General features: G+C 31.3%; 1 protein-coding gene across 1 annotated transcript in view; it reads right to left on the bottom strand.

Annotated features, from left to right (window-relative positions):
• The window catches only part of LOC140450160 (fatty acid synthase-like), a 126,461-nt gene that overhangs the window by 37,944 nt on the left and 61,146 nt on the right, over window positions 1-27,371 (bottom strand). The window contains exons 10-14 of the mRNA XM_072543613.1: window positions 25,015-25,267; window positions 20,769-21,303; window positions 6,883-7,864; window positions 3,646-3,937; window positions 3,211-3,409 (exon numbers count right to left, since the gene is read on the bottom strand). Coding sequence (XP_072399714.1) covers window positions 3,211-3,409; window positions 3,646-3,937; window positions 6,883-7,864; window positions 20,769-21,303; window positions 25,015-25,267 — 2,261 coding nt within the window. The remainder of the gene's footprint in view (window positions 1-3,210; window positions 3,410-3,645; window positions 3,938-6,882; window positions 7,865-20,768; window positions 21,304-25,014; window positions 25,268-27,371) is intronic.

The raw sequence follows: 27,371 nt of genomic DNA, 5'->3' as shown, positions 1-27,371 counted from the left end.
AAGTAATCTCATGCAAATATTTTAGAAATGTCCAAAATCATTGTCAGGTATATTTGACCCACTTTTACCTGCGTATATGTTTAGGTTACATGTATAACCTTCAATAGTAACCTAAACAGGCAAAAAACCATTACAAACGCAACAAAAGACTACGACACCCACGACTTGACATTGTGCCCACCAGTGGTACACGACGTTTTTTCTTGAAGGATGTTCACTACAGCCGGCGTGTACCACGGGTGGTACATACAAAAAATAGCTTTTAAATAGAAAAATATGGTTTTAAATATTCGAAAAATATATTGATAATAGTCAAAAAACAGATTGTTAGTTAAAATATATATAAAAAAAATTACGGCTGAGAGGTAAAATCTCGGAATTCTGCGTCGCCAGGAACATGTTAAAAATATAAGACTAAAAGGAACTACAACGTAAAAGTGAAGAGGTTTAAGGCTATGACTCCACGAGCGACAGATTGTCGCTAGCAGTAGCAGTAAAATGTAGCTTAATAAATGAAAACAACAGCAGTGATACTGAGTGGCTCCACGCGCTGCAGATTGTCACTTTGTTTCGAGACCGAGACGCGTCGTCAAGGTCGTGTCGCGTTCGAATAGATCCGGACCTATTTTTTAGCAGTAATTTGCAGCGCGTTTGTGGCTCCACTAGCAGTAATTTGTCGCTTGTAGCGATAATTGCCATTTAATCGGATATTTTTGTTCTTGTTTGTTTATTTCTCTGTGATTGTTAAGTTGTTCCTTTGTTTTTATAAATTACTTTACAGTTTTTTCATACAATTTTGTGTCTCAAATCGTAACAAAAAATTATAGTTCTAAGAAAGAAATAAATCCAATATTTTCTTTATCGGTATTCTAGATAACAAAAATCAATGGATGTTTTTTTTTCAATCCCAATTATCCGTATCAAACTGTACTTTATAATAGATTCCATTATTAAAGAAGAAAAAGTTTAATAGAGAGAATAAACTGTTTTTATTGATTTCCCGAAAATCTATTTTTTGGATTTCCTTCTTCGAACTGGTGATTTATTTCTATCTAAGTGGTTGTCTAATCATGTCATATAAATAAAATTTTACTAATTATTGTTTATAGTAAAAGTTTATTATCCTTCAGTACTAATGTTTCGTTTTCGATAGCTTGGCGTGATTCATAAATAAAAGAATGCAACAATGCAGATTTTATGTCGCATCAGAATTTTTTAAATTATTATAACATAAAAAAGCAAGTTAGATATTGGAAAACGAAGATTCATTACATCAACCCAATATGATAAATGAATATAATCGACATATTGGAGCCGTCGATCTACATGATAATTCAATAGCTAATTACAGAATACGCAAAGATAAGAAGTGGTGGCGGCCCCTTTTTATTCTAATGAAAGTTAAATAGTTAAATATTTTGTTTTTTTTTATTTTTAGGTAGATACAGACATGTCGTATAGGATTATAAAATATGTAAACTTGTCAGGATATTCTTTTAGTTTGTTGTGTAAAAGAAAAAATTTTCCCTCTGTCTGTCTATGCACTAGAACAGGGTGAATCCACCATTTCCGTTGTTTTTTAACCCTACGTCGACGGCACAATGCCAATATTAAAGCAACTTTTTGTTGAAATGATAGATTATCCATACTATATTATTGTATTATCGGTGTGAATTTATTTTACTTATTTATTTATTTATTTTCTCTGCTATATACACGGATATTATATAAACGGACAAGATACCACTGATTGTAGCTGCGTCATAATTACGTTCATGGAGCCACTACAAGACCAAAACGCGGCGATATGCGCGCTGTAAACTGTCGCTCGTGAAGCCATGATTTTACTGCTTTACTGCCGCCGTAATTTTACTGCTACTGCTAGCGACAATCTGTCGCTCGTGGAGCCATAGCCTTATTGCTTTATATGGTCAATGGATCCCCAAGTATGAAAAACCGAGTAGTCCTACCATTTACAGGGGTGCGTTTTTGAGAAAGGGTTTTTGAATTTCTCCCTATGCCTTAGGGTGCATTTGAGTGAGTTATATGCATATTATGTATTACATATATACATGGATACATATATATTTGAACGACATTGCCGTTCGTATAATTTTCACCGTGGTAGTGCCATTGTCTGGTGGGGCCGACGCTGAGGCGCTGCTAACGTGACGACATTAGCGCTTGTATTCGCTGTGTGTAAGTACTTGGAGGGGATACGAGAAACGATGGTGCGCGCGAAGCGGCATTTTTATTAGCACAATTTATAAGTACTATCATTGAAAAAATTTGATTTCGCAAAAGTTATACGTGTGCTCTAATCAAAAGATATCAAATTTTAACGGTCGAGTTAATACCAATTTTGTTTAAAAAATTTTTACGTGCTGACTTTCTGATCGCCGATATGATAACTGACATTCAATATCGCCGGTCGGTTCAAGCAATGTTTTCGTTTATAGCAAAAAGTGCTATAAACATTTTTATTTAAAATTAACTCAGCTACATTTCTTGTTTAAAACATTTTTTTCTACGGCGTACTGATTCTTAGTAACCAAATGGTTTACGTCGGTTATAAGTAATAAACTTGTTTAGATCTTTTTTGGGTCCCAAAATTGACATCTTGTTTGTATGATTTTTAGAAGTTCAGTGGCATTTTCGTTTCTGACGACTAGAGGGGTTGTCTAATGATGACATCAAATAAAATCGAACAAAACATTTAGCAGCGGTAAGAAAGCACGTTGTGGTATATCACAACTATCTTTAAGTTGTTTTTATAAGAATACTGTTCAGTTTTAAAATTATAACAGGTATATCTTTTATTTTGAAATAATGTTTCTTAATATTTTTTGACGCAAATGGAGCTAACTTAAAGAGCAAATAGGTTAAACGCAAATTTATGCCAAATATGTGGCGCTCTCTATCAGCTATATCAAAGTATGCAACAAATTTTAATTTCTCATACACAAAAGCCCCCAGTTATAAATTTTAATATACCTAATAATGTCCACAAACATAACAGATATAGCGAAAAATATAATTTTAAATTTCATCTTTAAGATCTCCCTTAATATCAATATTTTATTAAAGCAAGTTGACAAATCGTAATATTTTTAAGTGAAGAATCTACTGTACCTGTTTGTACAATTACTTAATAACCACCCTGTATATATATTAAAATTTTAATTTCAAAAGTAAAAATAGTTTTTATACCTATGTTTTTATCCTTAAGAGACGGAAAAGTATTTTTTAAAAATTGTCTCTTTTCTTTCGTACTGACGGTAGTGTATACTTCACAATCCATAGATAAGGCAATATTGATAGCGGCTAATCCAATTCCTCCAGCTCCAGCGTGTATTAGTATCGAATCTCCAGGCTCTAGCTGACCTCTGATTATTAAACCATAGTAACACTGTAATGAAATATTGTTATAAAAAGATATAAAGGATTGTTCTTTAACTACTGATTTAATTTAAATGCCACGAAAGTAGTTAATTACAATTATCCAAAAACAAAATAGAGAAAAATGACGTGGTTGATGAACCTGGTACCATCAATTGTAATAATACGTCGGTTTATTGAAGTGCCGAAGTAGTGAGATTTTACTGTATATATAAGTGAATAAATATAAACTCGTAATCTACTTACTGTTGAATATACACAAGGAACAGTACAGGCATCTCTTAGGCTCCATTGCTTTGGTACTTCCCACGTAAAATATGGATCATTTTGAAGTTGCAATGCTAAAGCATCTCCCATAACAAGACCCATTATTCGTTTACCTTTAAGCGTTATTCCAGCATATTCACTTCCAATACGACAATCTAAGGTTGGGATGCTTTCGATTTTGTCTATCACAAGTTTACCAGTTGCTAACATTACGTCTTTAAAATTAAGGGCAGAATAATACACATAAACCATTTCTGATTCATCAAATACTCTAAAAAAATTACAATTCGCCAGATAAAAGCGTTATCATTAAATAATGCACATAGAATAATATTGGTCCAAACCAATCTCTTGAAAATTGGCGCCATTCACATTAAAGGTATCAATCTACCTACATATATCAATATAAAGCTGGTATAACTCCTTGTTTTAGTCTTCGGTCATTAGATGGCGCCATATTATTACTCTAGTAAAAATCATTATGGAACCACTAGTCTATAATTTACTTATTGAGATTGGAATCCAAGATCCGACAGGGGAGGACAATCAGATTTAGACGACAGGGCCTCTAAGGTCGTCAGCAAGATAAATTTCTGTCAAACAAATAAGAATAAATCTATAGCCTTAAAAATTTACAACATGGAACGTAAGAACTTTATATCAATCTGGCAAACTAGATACCACTGTCTCGGAAATATGCTGAATAAAGAATAACATACTAGGGCTTAGCGATATAAAATGGCCTGAATTAGGAAAATGTAACACCAGAAATAGAACAATGTTTTATTCCGGCAACAACAATTCCAATCACAGGCAGGGAGTTGCTCAAAAAGCTGTTTGTAACTTTGTTTGATTCTTTGATCGAGTATTGATGCTGTCTCTTAACTGTCATCTAAAACGTAAAATAAATGTAATCCAAGTATATGCACCCACTGCATACAAGGATGAAGACACCATAGAAAACTTCTATGTACAACATTCACAATGTCTTAAAGCTGACTAAAAGACGTAATATAAATATTATATTAGGAGATTTAAACGCTAAAGGAGAATTGTATGGTGCGATATGGACTTGGAAAGAGAAATGAACGTGGCGATTAGCTAGTTGATTTCTGTATTAATAAGCAACTCATAATTGAGAATACTTTGTTTAAACTTCCTAAATGTTGATTATACACATGGAGGTCACCAGCTGACAATAACAATAAACTAGTCAGAAATCAAATAGATTATATTATCGTCAACAGAAGATATAGAAATTATATAATATTACCCAAAACTTATCCAGGAGCTGACATATCTTCCAATCAGAATCCGTTTGTTTTGTCGATGATAGTGAAACTAAAGAATGTAGAGCACCCTAGCTCCAAGAAAATCATGGATACAAGGCGGCTCAAACAAGACAACACATATGCGAGAACGAAATTTAAAATAAACGAGAACTTAACGAAAGTCAAAGAAGATAATGCAGAAACTTTAACTATTGACAAAAATGGGGAAAAATTCAACATGCTCTTGTATCAGTTCGAAAAAAACCCTCAAAACACTTGGGGAGAAAACAAAATCTTGAATCACAGTAGAAATTCTTGAACTTATAAAAAAAACGAAGACAACGTAAGGCAAAAGACCTTAATAAATATAAAGAAATTCAGAAAAACATAAGAAAGAAAATTCGAGAGAAAAAAAAGAGAGGTGACTCTCCGTCAAATGCAAGAAAATAGAAAAAAAGTCAAAGAAATGAGAGGTTCCATAAAATGAACAACAACGAATATCCTTAAAAATGAAAAAGGAAATATTATACCTGATAATAGGAATGATTGTGTCACTGGACTAATTACATCCAAAAGCTATTTATTGATGAAAGAGAAGAACTATCATTACAAACTACAGAGGATACCGGACCGCCAATATTACGGGAAGAAGTCATCTATGCCATCAAAAACACAAAAGGCGGCAAAGCTTATGGACCAGATGATGTGCTCATCGAATTATTAAAACTTATTGATGTAATGGTTGAACTCTTGAATCTAATATATTAGACTGCCACAATCCACCGACAATGGCTGCAATCGACCTTTATGGCAATACCCAAAAAGTTAAGTGCAATATACTGCTCAGATCACAGAAAATTAGCTTTAATGAGTAACACACTTAATACATTTTTGAAAATATTACACAGCAGAATTGTTACAACCCTTGAATATGAAATTATTTACACAAAATTTAGCTTTAGAAATTATATGGGCACAAGAGATGCTTTGTTCGGCTTTAAATATGCTGGCTTAGAGATGCGTGGATATGAATCAGGACATGTGATTATGTTTTGTATGGGTCCGTATGGGATGTGGATCCGCATCTACACATACTATTAACCCATATAAAATATAAAACTATATATATATATATATATATATATATATATATATATATATATATATATAAACAAACAACACAGTTTATTAGGGTTGCAGTCAGAAAATTGGCCGGGATGTTAATGAAACACTCTTATGACCTTTTGTATAGCTTTCGGAATGGTTTTATTCCTTTTTTAAATTTTAAATTTTCATTCTTATAGTTGTAAGCATGATACTATGATTAAGAAGATAAGATATTGCGCATAAGTCGTGACGTAATTGGAGACTTGCACGTTCGTAATGTCAGTTTTTTGTATGTGTCAATAAATAATCTTTATTAAATAGTTTGGAGATATCTTTTTGTATACGATTATTGTAATTATTAAACCTTTATTTAATATTAATATTTTGCTAATTAAATAATTTCATCACAGAATGCATAAAAATCCCATTTAACTTTAACAAGAATTCAAATCTGATCTCCAATGACGGCATGCGCGAACACGACCGATTTTGTGCTACGGGAAGATCCTATCTTGTTAGTCATAGTATCATGGTTGTAAGTATTAAAATATTCATTTTGTTTACATATAATCATTAATTATTCTAATAAATTTACAGTTTTCTCCTGAAGAAGTCACAAAATCGTGACGAAATATTGAGACTGAACAAATAGAGTTTTATTTCCTGACCGATTGCTGATACTATAAATCAATATTTAAAACAGTACGGTCGAAAAAATAATTTGAAAAATATATATATATATATATATATATATATATATATATATATATATATATATATATATATATATATATATATATATATATATATTATATTATATTATATTAATGATAATTACCTTATCCCTTCAAATCGTCTTTCACTCCAATCCAACGTAGACAAATCTCCAACATTATTTATATTAATCGCAGCATTTCCAACATTTTGTTTTTCTAATTCTTTTAAAGGTAGGTGCACATAAGTACCCCAGTTATTGTTTCTAAGAATGTTAAACGTCAGATTCTTTTTGATCTGATTTTTATAGAAAGGATCATCGACAGAAAACTTAATTGCCCCTTGGTCAATTAATACAGAACAAAATTTTAGTTTAGTAGTTTCAGTTAATAAGCATTTGGTTAAACCTACTAGTCCACTAACATCTTCATTTTCGCTGACCAAGTATACGGTTTTTGTCTCGTTGGATTTATCTAAATTCTTTAAATTTTCCAACCAATCAAAGTTACTATTACTTATATTTAATATAGTATAATCCTTGGGTAGATCAAATGTAGGTTTTAATAGGAAAACACTATGTTTATCACTAATTGATTCAAAAATTATTTCCAAAGATCTATTCCTATGTGCTTCAAATATACCTTCAAAAAGAATAAAACCGTTTTCTGTCAAATTCTCTACTATTGTGTCCAAATTTTCGGGCGATACTTCTTTTTCGTTAACGATAATTGCGTGATGTTTGTTTATTAAATTCTCTAATGAACACGTAGAATATTTAATTTCACTGTGTATCTGTTTGGCAATAATATTGTGTACAATAGGATCACTTTTTACATTATCCGTATTTGATATAATTTCACATATACGTATCTGCTTAACGCGACCTGTATTATTTTGCAAGATTATTTGCATTGCTATTATCATTGTTGTTTCTAAATCAAAATCACTTCTACTAGCTCCACTATAATTAACGAAATTGTAAGTTTCATTATAAGGAAGCTCTTCTAAGTTTTGACGACGTGAAGCTTTGGAACATGCCGATCCAATAATTTCTACACCTCCAGATTTTATTAGATTAAGAGCAGCATTAAAGAAGATAGGTAGATCTAAAAAGATAGTTCAACATAAATATATATTTATATATATATATATATATATATATATATATATATATATATATATATATATATATATATATATATATATATATATATATATTTAACGTGATTATTTCGACCAAAAAACAATTTATAAATATGTTGGAAATATCGGGTATGTGGTCTATATTAAATAAAAAATCTTTGTTTTTTCTATATATATATATATATATATATATATATATATATATATATATATATATACATAGACATAATCTATAAGACATAATCTTATAGGGGACACCTATATTATTAGCTTTATATATGTTTTTAATCTTTTTTCTTGTTTTGTCGATTATTGTACCAACTTGGACAGCAATGCTGATAAGAATGCCTATAAAAATTTAACAAAACTTCAATATGCGTTTTTTGTTTATAAGATAAGAAGTAATTTTTCTTTATTTGTACTTGGTTTTCGATTCTATGTTGATTTTTATTTAGTTTTGCAATTGCTAATAATGAAGAGACATCATTCTAATCTCGAAACGTAGTAGCTTGCTATCGAGATACTTTAAGCTGGCAGAAGTCAAAGAGACATTACTGAGATCCTCCACAAGAACAAAAAGTGTCAATAATCGTTTGTGGTTAAGGTGACAACAAACTGGTAATGTTGCTACACGTCATACAGTCCATACAAGAATAATCAACCAGATTGAAAATTGTCTTTAGGTTGCAGCCTTTGCGAGATCGCACTGTAACTAAATCACAATTCTAAATAAGGCTGTAAGAGACCCATTAGATATTTGTTAGTGTTTAAAACATTAAAAATAGGCTGCACGAAGTAGGGTTAAATGCTCAAAGACCTGTGAGAGTGCCTGTATTATCCAAAGGAAATCGCGCTTATCGACTTGTGACTGGGTTTACAGATGAGTTGGATTTTAATTTGCACCAGATACAAGATAGACAATAATTTGAAGAAGGCCTGTCAATGCTGAACGATTGGCCACCCTGCAGGAGGTTAATAGACAACATGGCGGCAGTATAATGGTATCGGATGGCATTACTCTTGGTGGAAGAACCAATCTCATTTGTCTGGAATGGTTTCTTAATGCAACAGACTACCGCGATATTATTCTCGAATATATTGTTGTACCCTTTACATAACAAGCTGGTCACCTGTTTCAATTAATGCCGGACAATGCGCGTACTCATACTGCCAGGATCGTGCAAACGTTCATCAAAATTAATGAAATTTAGGTTTTACCATTGCTTGCACAATCGCCAGATCTAAAATCAATTGAGCATATATGGGACATATTGGGCAGACGCATTTTACAACAAAATATTGCGTTCAATACAGCAACTATTTTAGAACCTTTCAATGGAGCGAAACAGAATACCGCAGCAAAATATTGACCATCTGATCATGAGTTTGCCGTATAGATGTAGAACAGTAATCAACAACCGTGGAGATCATACACTATACTAACTTAACCTAAAGACTACTTTATTGGGAGTTGGGGGACAACAAAGTAGTTATTTATTTTTTTTGAAGTTATACTTCCATACGCACGGTCGGCGTTGGAAATTTGCACGGTAGTGAATCTGTGAAACCATTACATATGTAAGATAATGAGTAAGAGAGAGACATAAGATATATTTTCTCTCTCTTCCTCTCTCGAGAATAAAAATGTTCCTTTTGTATATATATTTAATATTATAGATATATTATATTATATATAATATTATATATATATATATATATATATATATATATATATATATATATTTAATATTATAGATATATTATATTATATATAATATTATATATATATAATATATATTAATATTATTATTTATGTGATATGTTTTGTATTAATATTAAATGTTCATAATTATTTTAGGCTTTTGTATTTCAAAATAATCACCGTATGACAGACAACTGTCAATTTTAAAACCGTTAGTATCATGTCTAATTGGCAAATCTTTTACATGTTTTGTTCATACGCTGGTGTACGTGAGTTCGAATATGAATTTCTTTTTTTATTTTTGAAATATTTAAAACCCTCATGTTAATGTTATTAAATATATGTAATATACGCAAAAATGCTACATTTTAAAATAAAATGAAAATTTACAGTATAATCCGAGTTGTTGGTTTTTTATTTTTATCTTGGTAAAGTAAGTTATGTATATTGGCAGTTTTAAATACTTATGAATATTGCATTTTAATTTGTGTTGTAATATTATATTGAATTATGTTGCAGTGTATTGTATTGTAATTTTTATATTAATAACAAAAGAAACAATGAATTTTACTGCAGAGTATGTGTAAAAAATTTTTTTGCATTAAACTCCTTTTATATATATATGAAAATAAAAATATATATTTTCATTAAAATATTGATACAAGCCTTCATTTACTATACTCCTATTACAGGTCAAATGTTTATATATAGCAAACGATGCACCATAAACCTATATACCTAATTCTTTTTCTCTTTCTGCTCTCTCTTACCTATAGCATTAAATATGTAAATATTGTGCAGATTAACTCTTATTTGCCTTTATGGAGTTCTCTGGAGACTTATATTCGGGACACTTGTTTATAACTTTTTATTAAAAATATTTGAAATCCTTCTGTAATCTATATATATATATATATATATATATATATATATATATATATATATATATATATATATATATATATATATATATATATATATATATATATATATACAGTGTGACCCATTTAGATTGGAAACACCTCTATAAAATTTGAAGTTGTTAACCGATTTTAACCAAATTTTTTTTTAATGTCATGTAATAAAAGGTCTATTGCGGGACAAAATATGAAATATTTAATTAAATTTTTAGGGCAGTCTACGATACTTCTTCTTCGTCGAAAATGGAGAATTTGTATTAGCGATTTTTTTATTAAAAAAATTTCTACGCCACTGGATTTAGAGTGGCTTCAAATAGCTATGACAAAAATTTTATTAAAATATATTTATTAATAACGAAGTTATGACAACTTAAAATTTTAAAACTCACTAAGCTACGAGTCAAAAAAGAACACCCTGTATCAATAGATAACCATAAAACTAATTATTTTTCAAATAATTTTAATAATAAACTACTACTAGACAAAAAAATGTTTAAAATAGCATAAAAATTTAATGCAAGTAATGCACTTACATTATTATTAACTTTACATGCTACAACTTAAATCTCAGTTGCCATGACAACGATATTACTGTTGACATTATTTGTGTCATACAAATTTCAGTGCTAGCATAAATTTATGCATAATATCTGGAACAATATTTACTTCAAATTCTTTTAATAATATTTTGTGTCATGGCTGCAAGATTAAGTTTGAGAGAAAAAATTGAAATTGTTCTTTTGGGAGATAACGATAGAAGTGCCAGGGAAGTTTGTACAATATTTAATGACAGGCATGTGAATCGTCCTAATATTAGCTGCGGTACGGTAAACAAAATAAATAGAATATTTAATGAATATGGTGCAGTGTCAAAACTAATTTTAAAAAATAACCCATTACAAAGAAGAAGAGGAAATTATCAAATCATTTTAGATCATTTCAGAAATAACCCTAATGCCAGTTTAATGAATGCCAGTTTATATTTGAATGTGCCTCGAGAGAGTATTCGACGATGTCTTAAGGTAAATAATATTAAACCTTTCAAACCAAAATTCTTACACACATTACAAGAAGGCGACGAAGCAAAACGTTTAGAATATTGTTTATGGGCCCAAGGGGAATATTTAAACAATATAAATTTTCTAAAAACGTGTTGTTTACCGACGAAGCCACTTTCACTACAAATGGAGTAGTATCATCACAGAATTGTCGCTATTGGACAGCAGATAATCCCCATTGGGTAATAAACTGTAAAAGCCAGTATTCTAAAAAAATCAATGTCTGGTGTGGTATACTGAACGAGCGAGTTATTGCTCCTTTCTTTTTTGACAAAAACTTGAACTCACAGAACTTTTTAGAATTTTTATACACCGACTTGTGAGATGCTATTCATGAGCTCCCAATTAATGAACGATTAAATTTGTATATTCAGTTGGATGGGTGTTCTATTCATTACGCCAGAACCTTGAAGCAATGGATAAATGAAAATTTTCCGAACCGTTGGATAGGCCGGGGTAGTCCGTTGATAGATTGGCCACCCAGATCTCCAGATCTCACAATTTTAGACTTCTTTCTCTGAGGAGTTATCAAACAAAAAGTTTACCAAACCCGTGCAAGAGACGTAAACGAACCCGTGCAAGAATTCGACAGACATGTGCAGAAATTACTCCCCAACAACTAAGAAATGTAATAAGAAATATTCATAAACGCTACGCTCCACCATCTAAATGTATCCAATTAGATGGTGGATTGGTAGAGGCAACTAGGATTAAACTAAAATTATGTTTCCATGTTTCTGTTAATACAGAGTGTTTTTTTTAACGTTAATACAGAGTTTTTTTTTCTTAGTGAGTTTAAAAATTTTAAGTTGTCATAAGTTTGTAATTAATAAATATATCGATACCTTTTTGCCATAACATCGTAAGTGACAAAATTAGGGAAAACAGTTTTATTGAAGAATCGTATCTATCAAGCCGCCAGGCACCTCCCAGCAAAATTATCGTAAGGTATAATAGCATAGTCTTGGAGAAAAAACCGAATTTGCTGTAACGTAAGTCACATAAAAATGTGAACAAATCTATTTTGTAGTTGTGAAAACATCGCATGGTCACCAAAACATCGTAAGGTGCAAGTCACGTGGTACAAAAATTGCTACTTACGATGCAGCGAAGTGCGTTACGATCTATTAGTGCACTGTGTATAGCCGCAGAATCAGAACGTAAGTACCACAAAATAATTTTTTCGGTAATTATTTATGGTTTTTACTTTTGCTTTAGGCATAAAAGATAATAAAACGTCGAAAACAAGAGGCTGGAAGAAGCAGAAGACAATGTTCGTACAAGTATATAATTAGGTGGAATGATGTGGAACACGAGGTGTGCCAACAATTTTTATTGAAAACCTCGGATATTTCACAAATGACTTTGAGATATACGAAAGAAAACTCTACGTCAGCCTCATTTTCCAAAATAGATCCAAGAGGTAAGCATGTTCCACATAACAAGACTGGGAAAGAGCAGAAGCAGAATGTTTTAGATTTTATCACGTTGCTACCCGCTGTTCCACCTCATTATTGCAGAAATAAAACATCGAGAAGACACTTACCCACTGAATTTCGTAATGTATCATTCTTATACGAACTTTTTAAGAAGAAACAGTTAGAAAATGGCATAACTAAGAACGATATCGTTTCCCTGTAAGTGTTCTGAAAGATTTTTAAGGCAGAATTTAATATCGGATTTTATTTGCCGAAAAAAGATAAGTGCAAAGTATGTGAAGTGAGAAAAGACAAAGATTTTGAGGAAACAGAAGAAACAAAGCAATTGTATGAAAAACATTTGGAAAACAAAGAAAAATGCAAAGACTCATTTCTAGCTGATCAAAAAAAAAACTATCTTAGATTCAAAATTTTTATGTGCTAGTTTCGACGTACACAAGGTGTTAAACACACCACATGGAGACAATTTGCTCTTGTACTACACCAGAAAGTATGCTTATTACAATCTTATAGTTTACGAGAAAGGAACCCAAAATGGGTTTTGTTATTTGTGGGGAGAATGTGACGGAGGACGTGGCAGTAACGAAATATCTACCATAATCTACAAATATTTGCAAGAAGTTGCATCTAATGATCCCGACTTTTCTTAGGGATTCTGTTAATATAATATCAATCAGTGTGCGATACTTACTACCAGGCCATACTTATATGCCTGTCGACTCAGTTCCGCAACAATTGAGCGGTTTATCAAAAAACGCGTAGTATGGGCTCCATCAGAATGGTGTACATTGATATCCAACTCTCGTACCAAACCTAAACCATTTGAAACAATAAAAATTGATTTCAGCGACTTCTTAGAATGGAAAAAAATATCTGATGATGTACTAAAACCGAGTAAATTCAAATGTAAGAACCGAAAACCTATAAAAATCAGTGAAATTAAAAATGTAAAATTTGAGAAAGGTAACCCAGATATTATTATAGAGGTTGAATATTTAAATAATGGCCAGAACTGCATCAATTTCACGATGGAATTAAAAGGAAAAAAAACCAAAACGGCTTTAGTCTCAAAAATTGTCTATTTCCGTTGCAAAGAAAAAAGACTTAATTGATCTCTGCGACTACAATATAATTCCTCTCAGGTTTCAAAAGAATAAAGAATATAGGCTAATGAAAACGTCAGCTACGCCAGATAAGCTAGCAGAATCCGATGAGGAAGACGAAAGCGATGAAGGGCCCCAAGATTAGATTTCTGCTGACTAGCTATGATTCACATTTATTATACCACATGCAATAACATTAGATATTATGACTATTTGTAAGTTTATGACTAAAGCGATTTGTTGTTCAGTTAAATGCCTATTGTACTTTTTACTTTTCACAAATAAATTACCTTAAATAAATGATTTTTGGTATTTTTTTATATATATTTATGTTACTTTATGAGGCTGTGTCTAAACATACTTTTTATCGTAAGTGCTGAGCTTACGATAACAATCATAATGTGAAATTATTTCTGAATTTACCAAAATTATCGTAAGTGTTGGACTTGTATAAAACTACAGTAGCAAAATTATTTTTAATGCTTCCAAAGTAACGTAAGTCCAACTACAAAAAAACTGAAACTATTTTGAAGAAAAATCATTACTTTACTTCAAACACTCATCATAATACGTCCGGATGCCAATTTTCACTTCAATTGGACATTTCTAAACACGTTTATTGAAAAAACTGCCGTACTGTAAAATTTACTAAACGAGACTTACGATGTTATGGCAAAAAGGTATCGATATCTTAATGAAATTTTTGTCATAGCTATTTGAAGCCACTCTAAATCCAGTGGCGTAGAAATTTTTTTAATAAAAAAATCGCTAATACAAATTTTCCATTTTCGACGAAGAAAAAGTATCGTAGAATGCCCTGAAAATTTAACTAAATATTTCATATTTTGTCCCGCAATAGACCTTTTATTACATGACATTAAAAAAAAATTTGGTTAAAATCGGTTAACAACTTCAAATTTTATAGAGGTGTTTCCAATCTAAATGGGTCACACTGTATATATATATATATATATATATATATATATATATATATATATATATTATATATATATATATATATATATATATATATATATATATATATTGCAAAAAATACGACCGTTAATTAAATTTAAAATATATTCAATGGTTGAATAGCAGAGGTTTGATCGGTCAATAATTGGCAAATAAAAGTCGTCAACTACTTCATTGTCAACTATTCATACAACATATTTTTAAAAGCATCATCAGTTCCAAAAAAAATTTGAAGGTTTTTTTAGATGTTATAAAAACTCTACGATAACTTTACGATAACGATAAAACTTAAATAACTAAACGAGAAAAAAGAAACAAAAAACAGTAGAAAAACTGTAAAAGAGCGCTATTGTTCATTTAATTTTGACCGATGGCTTCATTTGAATGCTGGTTTAAGCTCTTGCAGGTTTCAAGGGTAAAACCACAGTGTGACAGGTAAGTGTATTGTTTCGAATTGTTAACATTTTATATCGTTAATTTAACTTACAGTACTGTACTCCTAATCCTAGCGTTAATAAAACGGTATAATACATGAAATATTTTATTTTAAAAATGCAAATCGTCAACTGGCTGATATGAATTGGAATGATGTTTTCGGTGACATAGGAATCCAGTTGTATTCTGGGTTAAGTTCTTACACGTTGTTAATTTCTGCAAAAACCAAAATACCTTCAAAAAACCATATACAAAAATAACATAAAACCTTAGATTAATGGGGAATAAATATATCTGATCAAGTATAAAAGAAAGTTGTGGAACAAATATAGACGTACAAATCGCATAGAGGATTTACCAATTCATCGAGACTTTGACAAAGATTTAAAGAAATCTCTACATGAAGCTCGTGTTGCCTACAAAGAGAGTATAGCCATTAGTAATAACTGTAAAAAATTGTACAAGTATATTAGATCTTTGTTGACAACAAAAGTTTTTTTACCTTTACTGGAAAATGATAATGGGGATATATCCCAAAGTAACTATGAGAATGCCGAAGTCCGCGCCAATACTTTCTTTAAGGTTTTCTCTGTGAAACCCACTAATCATCAGTTGCCTAATATTACTTCGTCACGAGTTTCTTCTTCCCTTGAAAATATAATCACTAAATAATTATTTTAAATTTTATTTAAAAAGAATTCGTCTCCTGGTCTCGACTTAATATATTCTTTATTTTTAAAGAAATGTTCTAATGCTTTGGCTTACCCACTATATGTGATTATGTCCTTATCATTCACCACACATATTTTGCCTCCTATATGAAAAACCGCATCTATAACAGCGATTTTTAAAAAAGGAAACAAATTGAATCCTAATAACTATCGTCCTGTCAGCTTAACACCTATAATATCTAAGATAATGGAATGTATTATTGCCGAGACAATTTTTGATTTTCTGCAAAATAAACTGGTCATACCAGAACAGCAGCATGGTTTTGTTAAAGGACGTTCTACAATTACAAATCTTTTCTGGTGTGTCAATGAATAGTCAAGAGTATTAGACAGAAAAGTCCCGGTAGATATTATTTACCTTGATTTTTCTAAAGCTTTTGATAGAGTTCCAAAGCGAAGACTATTACATAAATTGGAACACCTTGGTATCCGTGATCAATTACTGAGATGGATCGACGTGTATTTAACAGATAGAAAGTTTTGTGTTAGAGTTGGGGACTCTTTCTCAGTTGAGAGAACGGTTTTAAGTGGGGTACCGCAAGGATCAGTTTTGGGCCCACTTTTATTCATAGCATACTCAAGTGATCTACAATTTCACATTAAATGCAGCAAAGCTTTCTATGCAGATGACACGAAACTATTTTCCGATCCCTCCGTAAATTTCCAGTTACTACAAGATGACCTTGATTGCATATCGGAATGGTGCTCTACTTGGATGCTACCTCTTTATGTGGACAAATGTGTAGTTCTTCACATGGGTAAAAATAATGTCTTCCTTACTTTATTAATGGGCGCGTGTTAAAAACAGTGAAATCACATAATGATCTAGGTATTATAATTAATAACAATCTAAGTTGGTCGCAACATATTTTGCATATTTCTAAAAAAGCTAACAGTAAATTATATCTACTAAATAAAACGTTTGCGAAAGTGTCATTTATGAGCTCAGTTCATCTGTATAAACTGTACATTCGTCCAGTTCTGGAATATTGCGGAACTGTTTGGTGTCCGGTATTAATGCGCGATCGTAATATTCTCGAAAGCGTACAGCGGCAGTGCACTAGGATGTCTTTTGGTCGGTCAAGACCTACGAGGCCGACTTCGAGGCGATTGAATTATTACGTTTCGGATAGTAAAATACAACTTTCGAAAAGGAGTTTAAAAAGGAAACTTCTTTAATAACAACTAGACAATTTTTTCTCTGTAGTCGAGTGTTCTCGATATGGAATAGCCTTCCGGCTGAGATCCTAGATGCTCCATCTGTCAATATTTTCAAAAATAGACAGGATGACCATTTGCTCCATAGTTAAACATTTAATTTGTACTAAACACTGGTTATTACCTATGTTTTTGTATATTTATTTAGTTAGTTAGTGCTTAATATGTAATTATTGCAATGTAACCATTTAATTGTACACTATATAATATTATATTCACATGGACATATGGGTTTTGCGACCCCTGCTCAAATTTATTGTAAAATAAAATAAAAAAAAAATAAAAAAAAAATAAAAAAATGATGAATTTTTGAAACGTTTTACATTTTCTAATTAATATTCTGAATCCACATAATATGAATGAAGAAAAACGATTAAACCATCATTTAATAACTAAAAATATAAACAAGTTTGATAAGAATTAAAAGATTTCTCAAGTAGTATAACACTAAATACCTACTACTCTAAATATAAAATACATAGTTTAATAAAAGATGTGAAAGCAGTCCTGCAAATCTTGAAAGTTAGAAGGGCTTGTAGTATCATTCATAGTTTGTATTGGCGGTGGAGATTGCAATTGGGTATAAACAGGTGATTGTATCGGTGAATTGCAATATTATTGTATTAATAACTGGATGCAGGCGATACTATTGGAAGAGCTGTTATAGCACTTGATTGTTGTTGATTACAATATTAATATAAGTTTGTTCTTAAAAAGAGTTTAGCTCATATTTCTGTACTACCGAAAATATTTTTGATTTCGCAAAATAAAAATTTTGAGCCGAAAGGGACTGTAGGGCTGGTGTTATGCCTGTTAGGAAGGTGTCAACTGCATCTGGTGGTGCCGTAAGTTGCTCACTACGTTTGTTAAATAATTTATAATGAAGCAAGTGCAAAATAAATCATTAGAATACAACAAACCGACATATCTATGTTTCGTGGAACTTAAAAAGGCATCTGACCGTGTCAAATTAAAGGACGTGATCTACTTATTGCAGATACCTCTAAAGATAATCAAAACAATCGAAAATATTTACCACAACAACACAATAAAAGTAAAAGTAGAAGAAGAACTAACTTACCCTATTAAAGATGGCGATGGGATAAGACAGGAAGATTCCTTGAGTCCTTTATTGTTCAACCTGATTATGGATGAAATAATAAAAAAAAAGTAAAAACTAAAAAAGAATATTAAATTGGTGAAAAACAACTTAAAATAATCTGCCATGCAGACGACGCAATACTACTCTCTCAAAGTGAAGACGATTTACAACGTATGCTGCAAAAATTTAATATAACCACTCGAAAAGTTGACATGTTACCTAATTTCTCTAAAAAATATAAAATGCATGCTTACAACAGCAAATTTGCTAACATGTAAATTGGAGCTGGAAGGTCAGATAATAAAACAAGTGATGGAGTTTAAATATCTACGCATCACATTATCTAGCTACAAAAGGCTCGAAAATGAAGTGGAAGATCAAGTGAACAGAGCAAACAGAGCCACAGGCTGCCGAAATGGAACCACTGCCTACCGCTCTGAGGAGACCTAAAGTCGCTGCCCTGTATCAAAACAAAAATCTAATACTGTCATTATGTTTTATTACTTTACTTCGGTTGGAGTACCAGAAACTGAATTCACTACGAATTTTGACCATGATGAACGGCATGTGGAATGCAATTTTAGATTCCCTTGCCGAGTAATTTATCAAGCTGTTTGCTTCACAAGTTTTAGGAAGCACAGTTGGTAAAAATTTAAATTCGGTTTCACCATGTAGAAATCGTTTGATTTCTCTTTTTGTTTAATTCAATATTGGTTTCTTTTTTCCAAAGAAAGACCAATGCGACTTGTGTGAATCATTTAAAAACTCGCCGGACGAAAAAAAAGAAAAATTACAATGTCAGTATAAGTCACATTAAGAGGAAAAAGAACTAAGTAGAACTGAGAAAGCTCAGACAAAGAAAAAGCAAAAGAAGAAGGATCAAATACAGTTTTGGTAATGTACGACCTACAAGCTGTCCTGCCAATACCTATGGGACAAACATCAGCTTTTTACTATAAATCAAGATTAAATTGATTTAATTTTACGATATCAGAAATAAGCAATGACAAGACATCATGTCACTTCTGGCATGAAGGTCTGGGACAAAGAGGAGAAGTCGAAATTGGTACACGTGTCCTGACATTTCTTGAAGAAATCGCTTAATACACATCCTCAATCTGACATAATTCTTTATTTTAATGACTGCTGTGGTCAGAAAAAAAACAGATTTGTTCTTGCAATGTATTACTACGCAATTAAGAAGTTTCAGTTACATTCCATAACACACAAGTACTTCATCCGAGGTCATACACAGAACTAAGGTGATGTCAGTAGTCCACAGTATTATCGAAAAAGCTATGAAAAGAGCTAAAAGTCAGGACCGATATAGGTTCCCGATCAAATTGTGTCGATTATTAGAAACGCAAAGAAAAAAGGAAACCCTCTTATACTAAAATAATTAAGTTACAATGACTTGATCGATTTGAAAACGCTTGTTAACGACATGGGCTTCCATTTTCAGAAAAATATACACAGCGAACAAATAAAATTGTCAGATATTAAAATGATTCGATTTGAGAAGAAAAGTGATAAGTTCTTTTAAAAAAACAGCTACAAACAGGTAGATTGGAATCAGACCTATGCTATAAGAGTAAAAAGTAGACAGAGTGTCAGGAACAAGAAATGTAGAAGATGTTAGAAAAAAACATGCATACATTTCAAAAATTCCGATCTCTGAAAATAAGGAAAGGGACCTAGACAATTTATTATCAACTAATATAATTCCCAAATATTACGAACCTATTTTTAATGGCTAGTTTTGAATTGTGAATGTTTTCGTTAATTTTTTAAAGGTGTTCCAAAAAAACAAATGTTACTTTTTAGTAATTCTGAGTAGTGTTTTAGTAATTTTTTATTATTTTGAGTAGTTTGTATCATTTAATGACAATAAAATTATATACCTAAACCTTTTTTTAAATTTTTTTTAATGTTACTATTGTAGACCAATTCAAACCGACTTAGAAACTATTTAAAAAATATTGGAGAAACAAATTTACCATTAAAAAAGTTATTTTAGTTTCAAGAATATTCACTTAAACTTGTACTTGTTTACTTTCGTTTAAAAATATTTTCAGCATAATTTTCCAGCATTTTAATAATGTAGTCTTGCGCCGATGTTGCTCTGAACAAGCGATATGAGGATTATATTACTCGGAGTAAATAATAAACTAACTAAATTATTACCTTGATTGTATTTGTTGATCATTTTTAAGTGTTTTATCGGATCTATAGTTATTTGCTGTATACTAGTGGAAAGAAGTAATTCTCTAGAATATGTACTCATCAACGCTATTTGTAACATTGTATCAAAAAAACTACAAAAGTTTCCTTTCCACTGCAATTTACCTCTTCTACCATTTAAGTCACATTGACTTATTCCTTTAAAATAATTTTTATAATTATATCTTCTTAACTGATACTCTTTATACAATTCTTCACATTTTAAAATTACTTGTTTCTCTTGTGGTACTTCTGGGCATGCTTTCTCTATAAATTCTGATGATATATCTTTGGGTATTCGTATATATCCTGAACACACAACGGATCCACTCTCAAATATTTCAAAATACCCTGATTGTTTCAAAACGTTTATAAGAAATGTTACTCCATCGTCAGCTGTAAGTACAGTTGCTCGTTCACATTTAATATTTTCCATTATAATCGGTAATTCACATTTGGGTTTTAGATGAAACTCAGCAACAACACCCCAGACCAAATCCTATAAAGTTATAATTAAAATTATAATTATTTTGATCATCAGAACATTAAATAAGTAGAAAGTAAAACATAGAAAACGGAGAAAATAGGGAAGGATAAGTAATGCTATAAAGGAATTAGTCCTACATCATATCCTTATTAAAGAAACTATTTACGTCAATTTCTATAACTTTATACTATATACTATATTTTAAGGATTATTTTTAAGGATATATAGGAAATTCAACATCAAAACTGATTAAATAGAAATTTTTTTTTAATTAATTGAGAGGATAACATTTGCTGTGTAGTATATATGTTAGTTAATTTATTGTTACTAAGTTACTAAGTAAAATAAGCTATATTTTATTTACAAAGAGTCGCTTACTACATATATCCAAACAATTGTCGGTGTCACTACAAGTACCGATCCGACAAAGAAAAGAACTTTTGTTTTTTTTTTATAAAAACAATATATATATATATATATATATATATATATATATATATATATATATATATATACATATATATACATATATATACATATATATACATATATATATATATATATATATATATATATGTAGGAATATTTCTTAGTATAAGTATTTAGCATAGTGTTATTCATTAGTTACGCCACTGCAAGATACCACTTAAACAATATGCTTAAGTCGCTATAAGAGAGACGGGATTTAGGGGCGAAGGGGACAGGAGATATGTAGACGAGATCACACATTCCTCCTGAGCTAAACGGGATTCGATTTTTGTCGCCCGACTTGAATAGACTTAAATTATCGTGCACGCCGAAAAAGACGAAAGACGAAACCAATTAACGACGGGGGTGTTCGATATTTTAATTCGCAGACAATTATCCGTAATTGTGTGTAAATGTAAATAACATCACTACATTACAGTTTATTTTATGTAATAAAGACTTCTCGCATATATCGCGGACTTTTACTTTAACGTTAGTTCCTCTTCAAATAATAAAAGAACTTAATTAGACTTACATATATATATATATATATATATATAATGTATATATATATACATATATAATGTTAATTATTTTACCCAGATATTTATATTTTTCAACTTTTTTAATTTGTTCTCCATGTATTTTTGTTTTCTTGGCTGTTTTTGTCCGAACCAAACTTTTTTGGTTCTTGGCGCTGTTGAGCTTTTGTAATTACCATAAATTGTGTATTTTTTGTGTTTAGGGACGGTCCGTTTTCTTCACTGACTTCTATAATTCTGTCAACCATTTGGTATAAATCCTCAAGACATTCCGCTAATAAAATACTGTCGTCGGCAAACCGTATATTATTAATCGGTCGGCCATTTACATTTATTCCCATAGTTAGTTGTTCTATTACTTCCTGGATTATTTCCTCTCAGTACAAAATGAACAAAGTAGGAGACAGGACACAGCCTTGCCTGACGTCCCTCTCAATCTGTATTTCATTTGAAAAGACGTTATTATCTTTAACCACAGCGATCTGATTATAATAGACAGCGCTTATGATTGTGATGTCTCTCATATCTAAGTTTTTCTTTTCAAGTAATTCGATAAGACGGTTATGTCTGATCTTATCGAAGGCTTTATTGTAATCCAAGAAACACATATATACTGGCTGATTAACATCCACCTTTGCACAAGTTGATTTACAGCGAACAGGACTTTCCTCGTTCCCAGTGCATTTCTAAATCAAAATTGTGTGTCACTTATGACCTGCTCAAGTTTGTTGTGTATTCTCCGGTGTATAATTTTTAAAAATATTTTGAGCGTATGACTCGATAAACTTATTATCCGGTGGTGTTGGCATTCTTTTGCATTTGGTTTTTTTGGTAATGTTATGAATGTTGACATCAGCCAATCTCTGGGAATGATTTCTGTACTGTATATTGTATTGAATAAGTCGATCAATATTCCAATTTGCTGTTCTTCTATTAACCGTATTATGTCTACAGGTATTTTATCAGGACCTATTGCCTTGTTGTTCTTTGTTCGCTTTATCGCCTCTAATACCTCATCTTCTGTTATATCTGGGCCATTGTCTAACTTTTCCTGCTCTAGTACTATCTCAGTCCATTCGTCTTTAAATAGCTCTTAATATATATATATATATATATATATATATATATATATATATATATATATATATATATATTAGGAGCTATTAATGTATATATATATAAATATATATATATATATATATATATATATATATATATATATATATATATATATATAATAACTGAAATATTTAATGAAATATACAAGGCAGGAAAAATACCCGTAGAGTGGCTCAAATTGGAGTTTGTACCACTGCCCAAGAAACCAGGGGCAAAAGTTTGTGAAGACTATAGGACCATAAGCCTAATGAGCCATCTGCTGAACCTGTTTTTAAAAGTTATCCACAAAAGAATTTATCGGAAATGCGAGGAACAGATTGCGCCCAATCAGTTGGATTTGTGAACGCGTTTGGTACCAGAACAGGTTTATTTAGCGTGCAGGTATTATTTCAGAAATGTAGAGATGTCAGCTTTGACGTTTTTGCATGCCTGATTAACTACAAGAACGCTTTTGATAGAGTCAGGCATGAAGAAATGATAGTGCTGAAGAGGACAGGGATTGACGGAAAATACCTAAAAATAATAGCTAACCTGTATTGGAATAAATCAGCGGTGCTCCGAATAGATGAAGAATATACAGATGAGGTCACAACCTTCAGGGGAGTGAGACGGGGGTGTATAATTTTACCACTTATATTCAATTTGTACTCGGAGCACAATTTTGAAGAGGCTCTAAAACATATTGATGAAGGCATCTCAATAAATGAAGTCAAGCTCAATAGCTTACGGTATGTAGATAATATAATAGTGTTTACCAATTCCATAGAGGGGCTGCAAAACTTAATGAACAAAATAACTTAAACAAGTAAAACATGGACTGGATATAAACACCAGCAAAACTAAGTTAATGATCATCAGCAAGGAAAACATAACTGGAGCAGATCTGTATGTGAACCAAATGAGAATTGAACGTGTCTCACAGTACAACTACCTGGAAACTATAATTAATGAGTTGTGGGACAGTATCCAAGAGATTTAATGTCACATCGGAAAGGCAAAAAGTGCATTCTTGACTATGAGTTCTATGTTCAAGAGACATGACCTCACCCTAGACAAAAATAAGGCTCTTTGAATGTTATGTGTACTCAGTGCTTCTGTACGTAGTAGAAACGTGGACATTGAAAACTTTAGGCTTTTGAGCTATGGTTATACAGAAGAATCCTGAAGATACCATGAACAGACAGAGTCACCAATGACGAAATACTACGGATAATGAACACAACCGCGGATTTGGTCAACATCGTAAAGGGCCGTAAGCTGCAGTACTTGAGGCATATAATAAGAAATCAAGGCAGTTATGAGCTACTCCAATGCATTTTGCAGGGTAAAATTAAAGGAAAAATGGCTCAAGGACGAAGAAAAATATCCTGGCTTGCTAACCTGAGAGCATGGTATAGAAAGACCTTAATACAGCTATTGTGTAAGAAGAACGATATAAAAATCCACATCCCTGATTAGATTTAAACTTACGACCCTCAAATTTTTATAGTCAAAAATTTTTAATTCGTACTCATTATATGCTACAACAAACAATAATATCATATTTAGATAAATATGCAGAATGGACCATAATCTGTACTCTAATAAAACTTACCAAATATCCAGTTGTCGGCATTAATATTCTTCCATCAATCTGATGGCCCTCTAGGTAAGCATATTGCTCATCTGATAGACTAACCGTTAACGATTTACCAAAATAATCTTTATGTTTATATATTCCCGAAAACCACGTTACACTGTGGTCCCATTTTAAGAGAGGTGATATCATTTTGGTTCCACGACTAACAGGAAATGTAACGTCTGTGTATAAGTTCCTCAAATTTGGTTGCCCTCCAGCAATATAAAGTCTGAAAAAAATATAGTCAATTACACAAATAAAAGTATCTGAATTTTGGTCATTTTGATGCTAAAAAGAAATTTTTTATAAACCTTAAAATATAATCAATGAAAACTTCAGCAGGACCCGCACGTCTTAAAAGAGGTAAATACGATAATAAAAGACCTTTATTTGAGGCAGAATTATTATCAATATTAAAAGAAGAATTAATTCTCTAAATAAAGAAGATAATGCTGTAGAGGATTCTCATTTAGATTGTAACAGTGTTGACAAGTTTTTACCTAATAATTCAGACTATTCAGACTCAGAAAATGATAAACGAGTAGATAAACAAATAACTTAAACATTTAATCAACCAAAAAACAGAATAATTGGAATGGAAAAACGATTCTTGTAATCAAATTTAAGATTCAAAATGTACGTTTTATTGTTTTATGAAGAAAACAAAACGATTTTTGAGAGGATAATATACTTCTCCTTCTTTAAGTTCCATCTTCTATCGAAGGTTGGAAATCATCATGGCTATGCGGACTCTGTTGACTGCCACTCTAAAAAGTTCTGCACTACTGCATTCAAACCATTCCCTTAAGTTCTTAAGCCAGGATATTCTTCGTTTTCCCACATTTCGCTTTCGTCGGATTTTGCCTTGCATAATAAGTTGTAATAATGCGTATTTTTGCCTTCTCATCACATGTCCTAAGTACTCAAGTTTTCGTCTTTTGATAGGTAATATTATTTCCGCCTCATTTCCTATCCTTCTAGTTACTTCCACATTTGACATTCTTTGAATCCATGATATATCCTACGAATATCCATGATATTCGTAGGATTCTTCTGCAACACCAAAATTCAAAGGCGGCCAACTTATTCAGATAGACTTGTTTTAGTGTCCACGCTGTCAAGCCATAAAGAAGAGTAGAGAATACGTAACATCGAAGCATTCTCAGGCATAGTTCTAACCTTCTATCTCGACAACAAAGAAACTTTTTAAGTTTAAGAATGATACACGTGCTATTTCAATGCGTGTCCTCATTTTTTTGGTTTGGATCTGATGTTATACATGTTCCTAAGTGTTTATAGTTGTTAACACTCTCAATTGCAGTATTTTCAATACTCAGTTGGATATTTGCATGTGCAGATTTAGTCATGATCATGCATTTAGTTTTCTTTAAATTTATCTTCAGTCCGTACTCATGAGAGCGTTTATTAAGACGTTGCATTACGTTCTGTAAATCATTGTTGTTATCCGTCATTATTACTGTATCGTCTGCAAAACGTAAGTTATTCAAAACTTCTCCATTGATAGATATACCTTCTATTGAGTCTGAGAGCGCTTTTTGAAATACCGCTTCACTGTAGACGTTGAAAAGTAGTTCGGACAGCACGCAAACCTGGCGAACTCCTCTCTGTATTTTGATATTTTGGGTGTACTGGTTGTCAACTCTTACCTTGGTAGTTTGCTTCCAATATAAATTAGATATAATTTTCATATCACGACTGTCAATATTTTTGCTTTTTAATATATCTACAAGCTTTTTATGTTGAACCTTATCAAATGCCTTTTCAAAGTCTACAAAACATAAGTACATGTCCTGATTCATGTCCATGCATCTCTGAGCCAGTACATTCAAGAACCGAACAAAGCATCTCTTATACTCATACCATTTCTAAAGCCAAATTGTGTGCCACTAATTTCATATTCAAGAGTTTTAAGAATTCTGCTGTGAATTATTTTCAAAAATTTTTTAAGTATGTGACTCATTAAAGCTATTGTTCTGTAATTTGAGCAAGTTTTTGAGAGAAGGTTTTATGGGTTGTCTGTTATCGATTGTCTAAAACTTGCCTACGAAATGGCTGTTCACAATAAAGGGACAAAATTATTCGATATATATATATATATATATATATATATATATATATATATATATATATATATATATATATATATATATATATATATATATATATATATATATAATGTTCCAAAAGATTTCCGCGATTAGTAAAATTAAACTTGGAGCTAAAATAAATACTATTACAAGAATTAATATTACACTCAACAGTCTTCCGGGTTGATCTGCATCGATTATCATAGCAGTAGCCAATGCATTACT

This window comes from Diabrotica undecimpunctata, chromosome 1 (assembly GCF_040954645.1).
Source record: "Diabrotica undecimpunctata isolate CICGRU chromosome 1, icDiaUnde3, whole genome shotgun sequence".
Lineage (NCBI taxonomy): Eukaryota > Metazoa > Arthropoda > Insecta > Coleoptera > Chrysomelidae > Diabrotica > Diabrotica undecimpunctata.
This window is presented reverse-complemented; position numbering and strand designations above follow the sequence as displayed.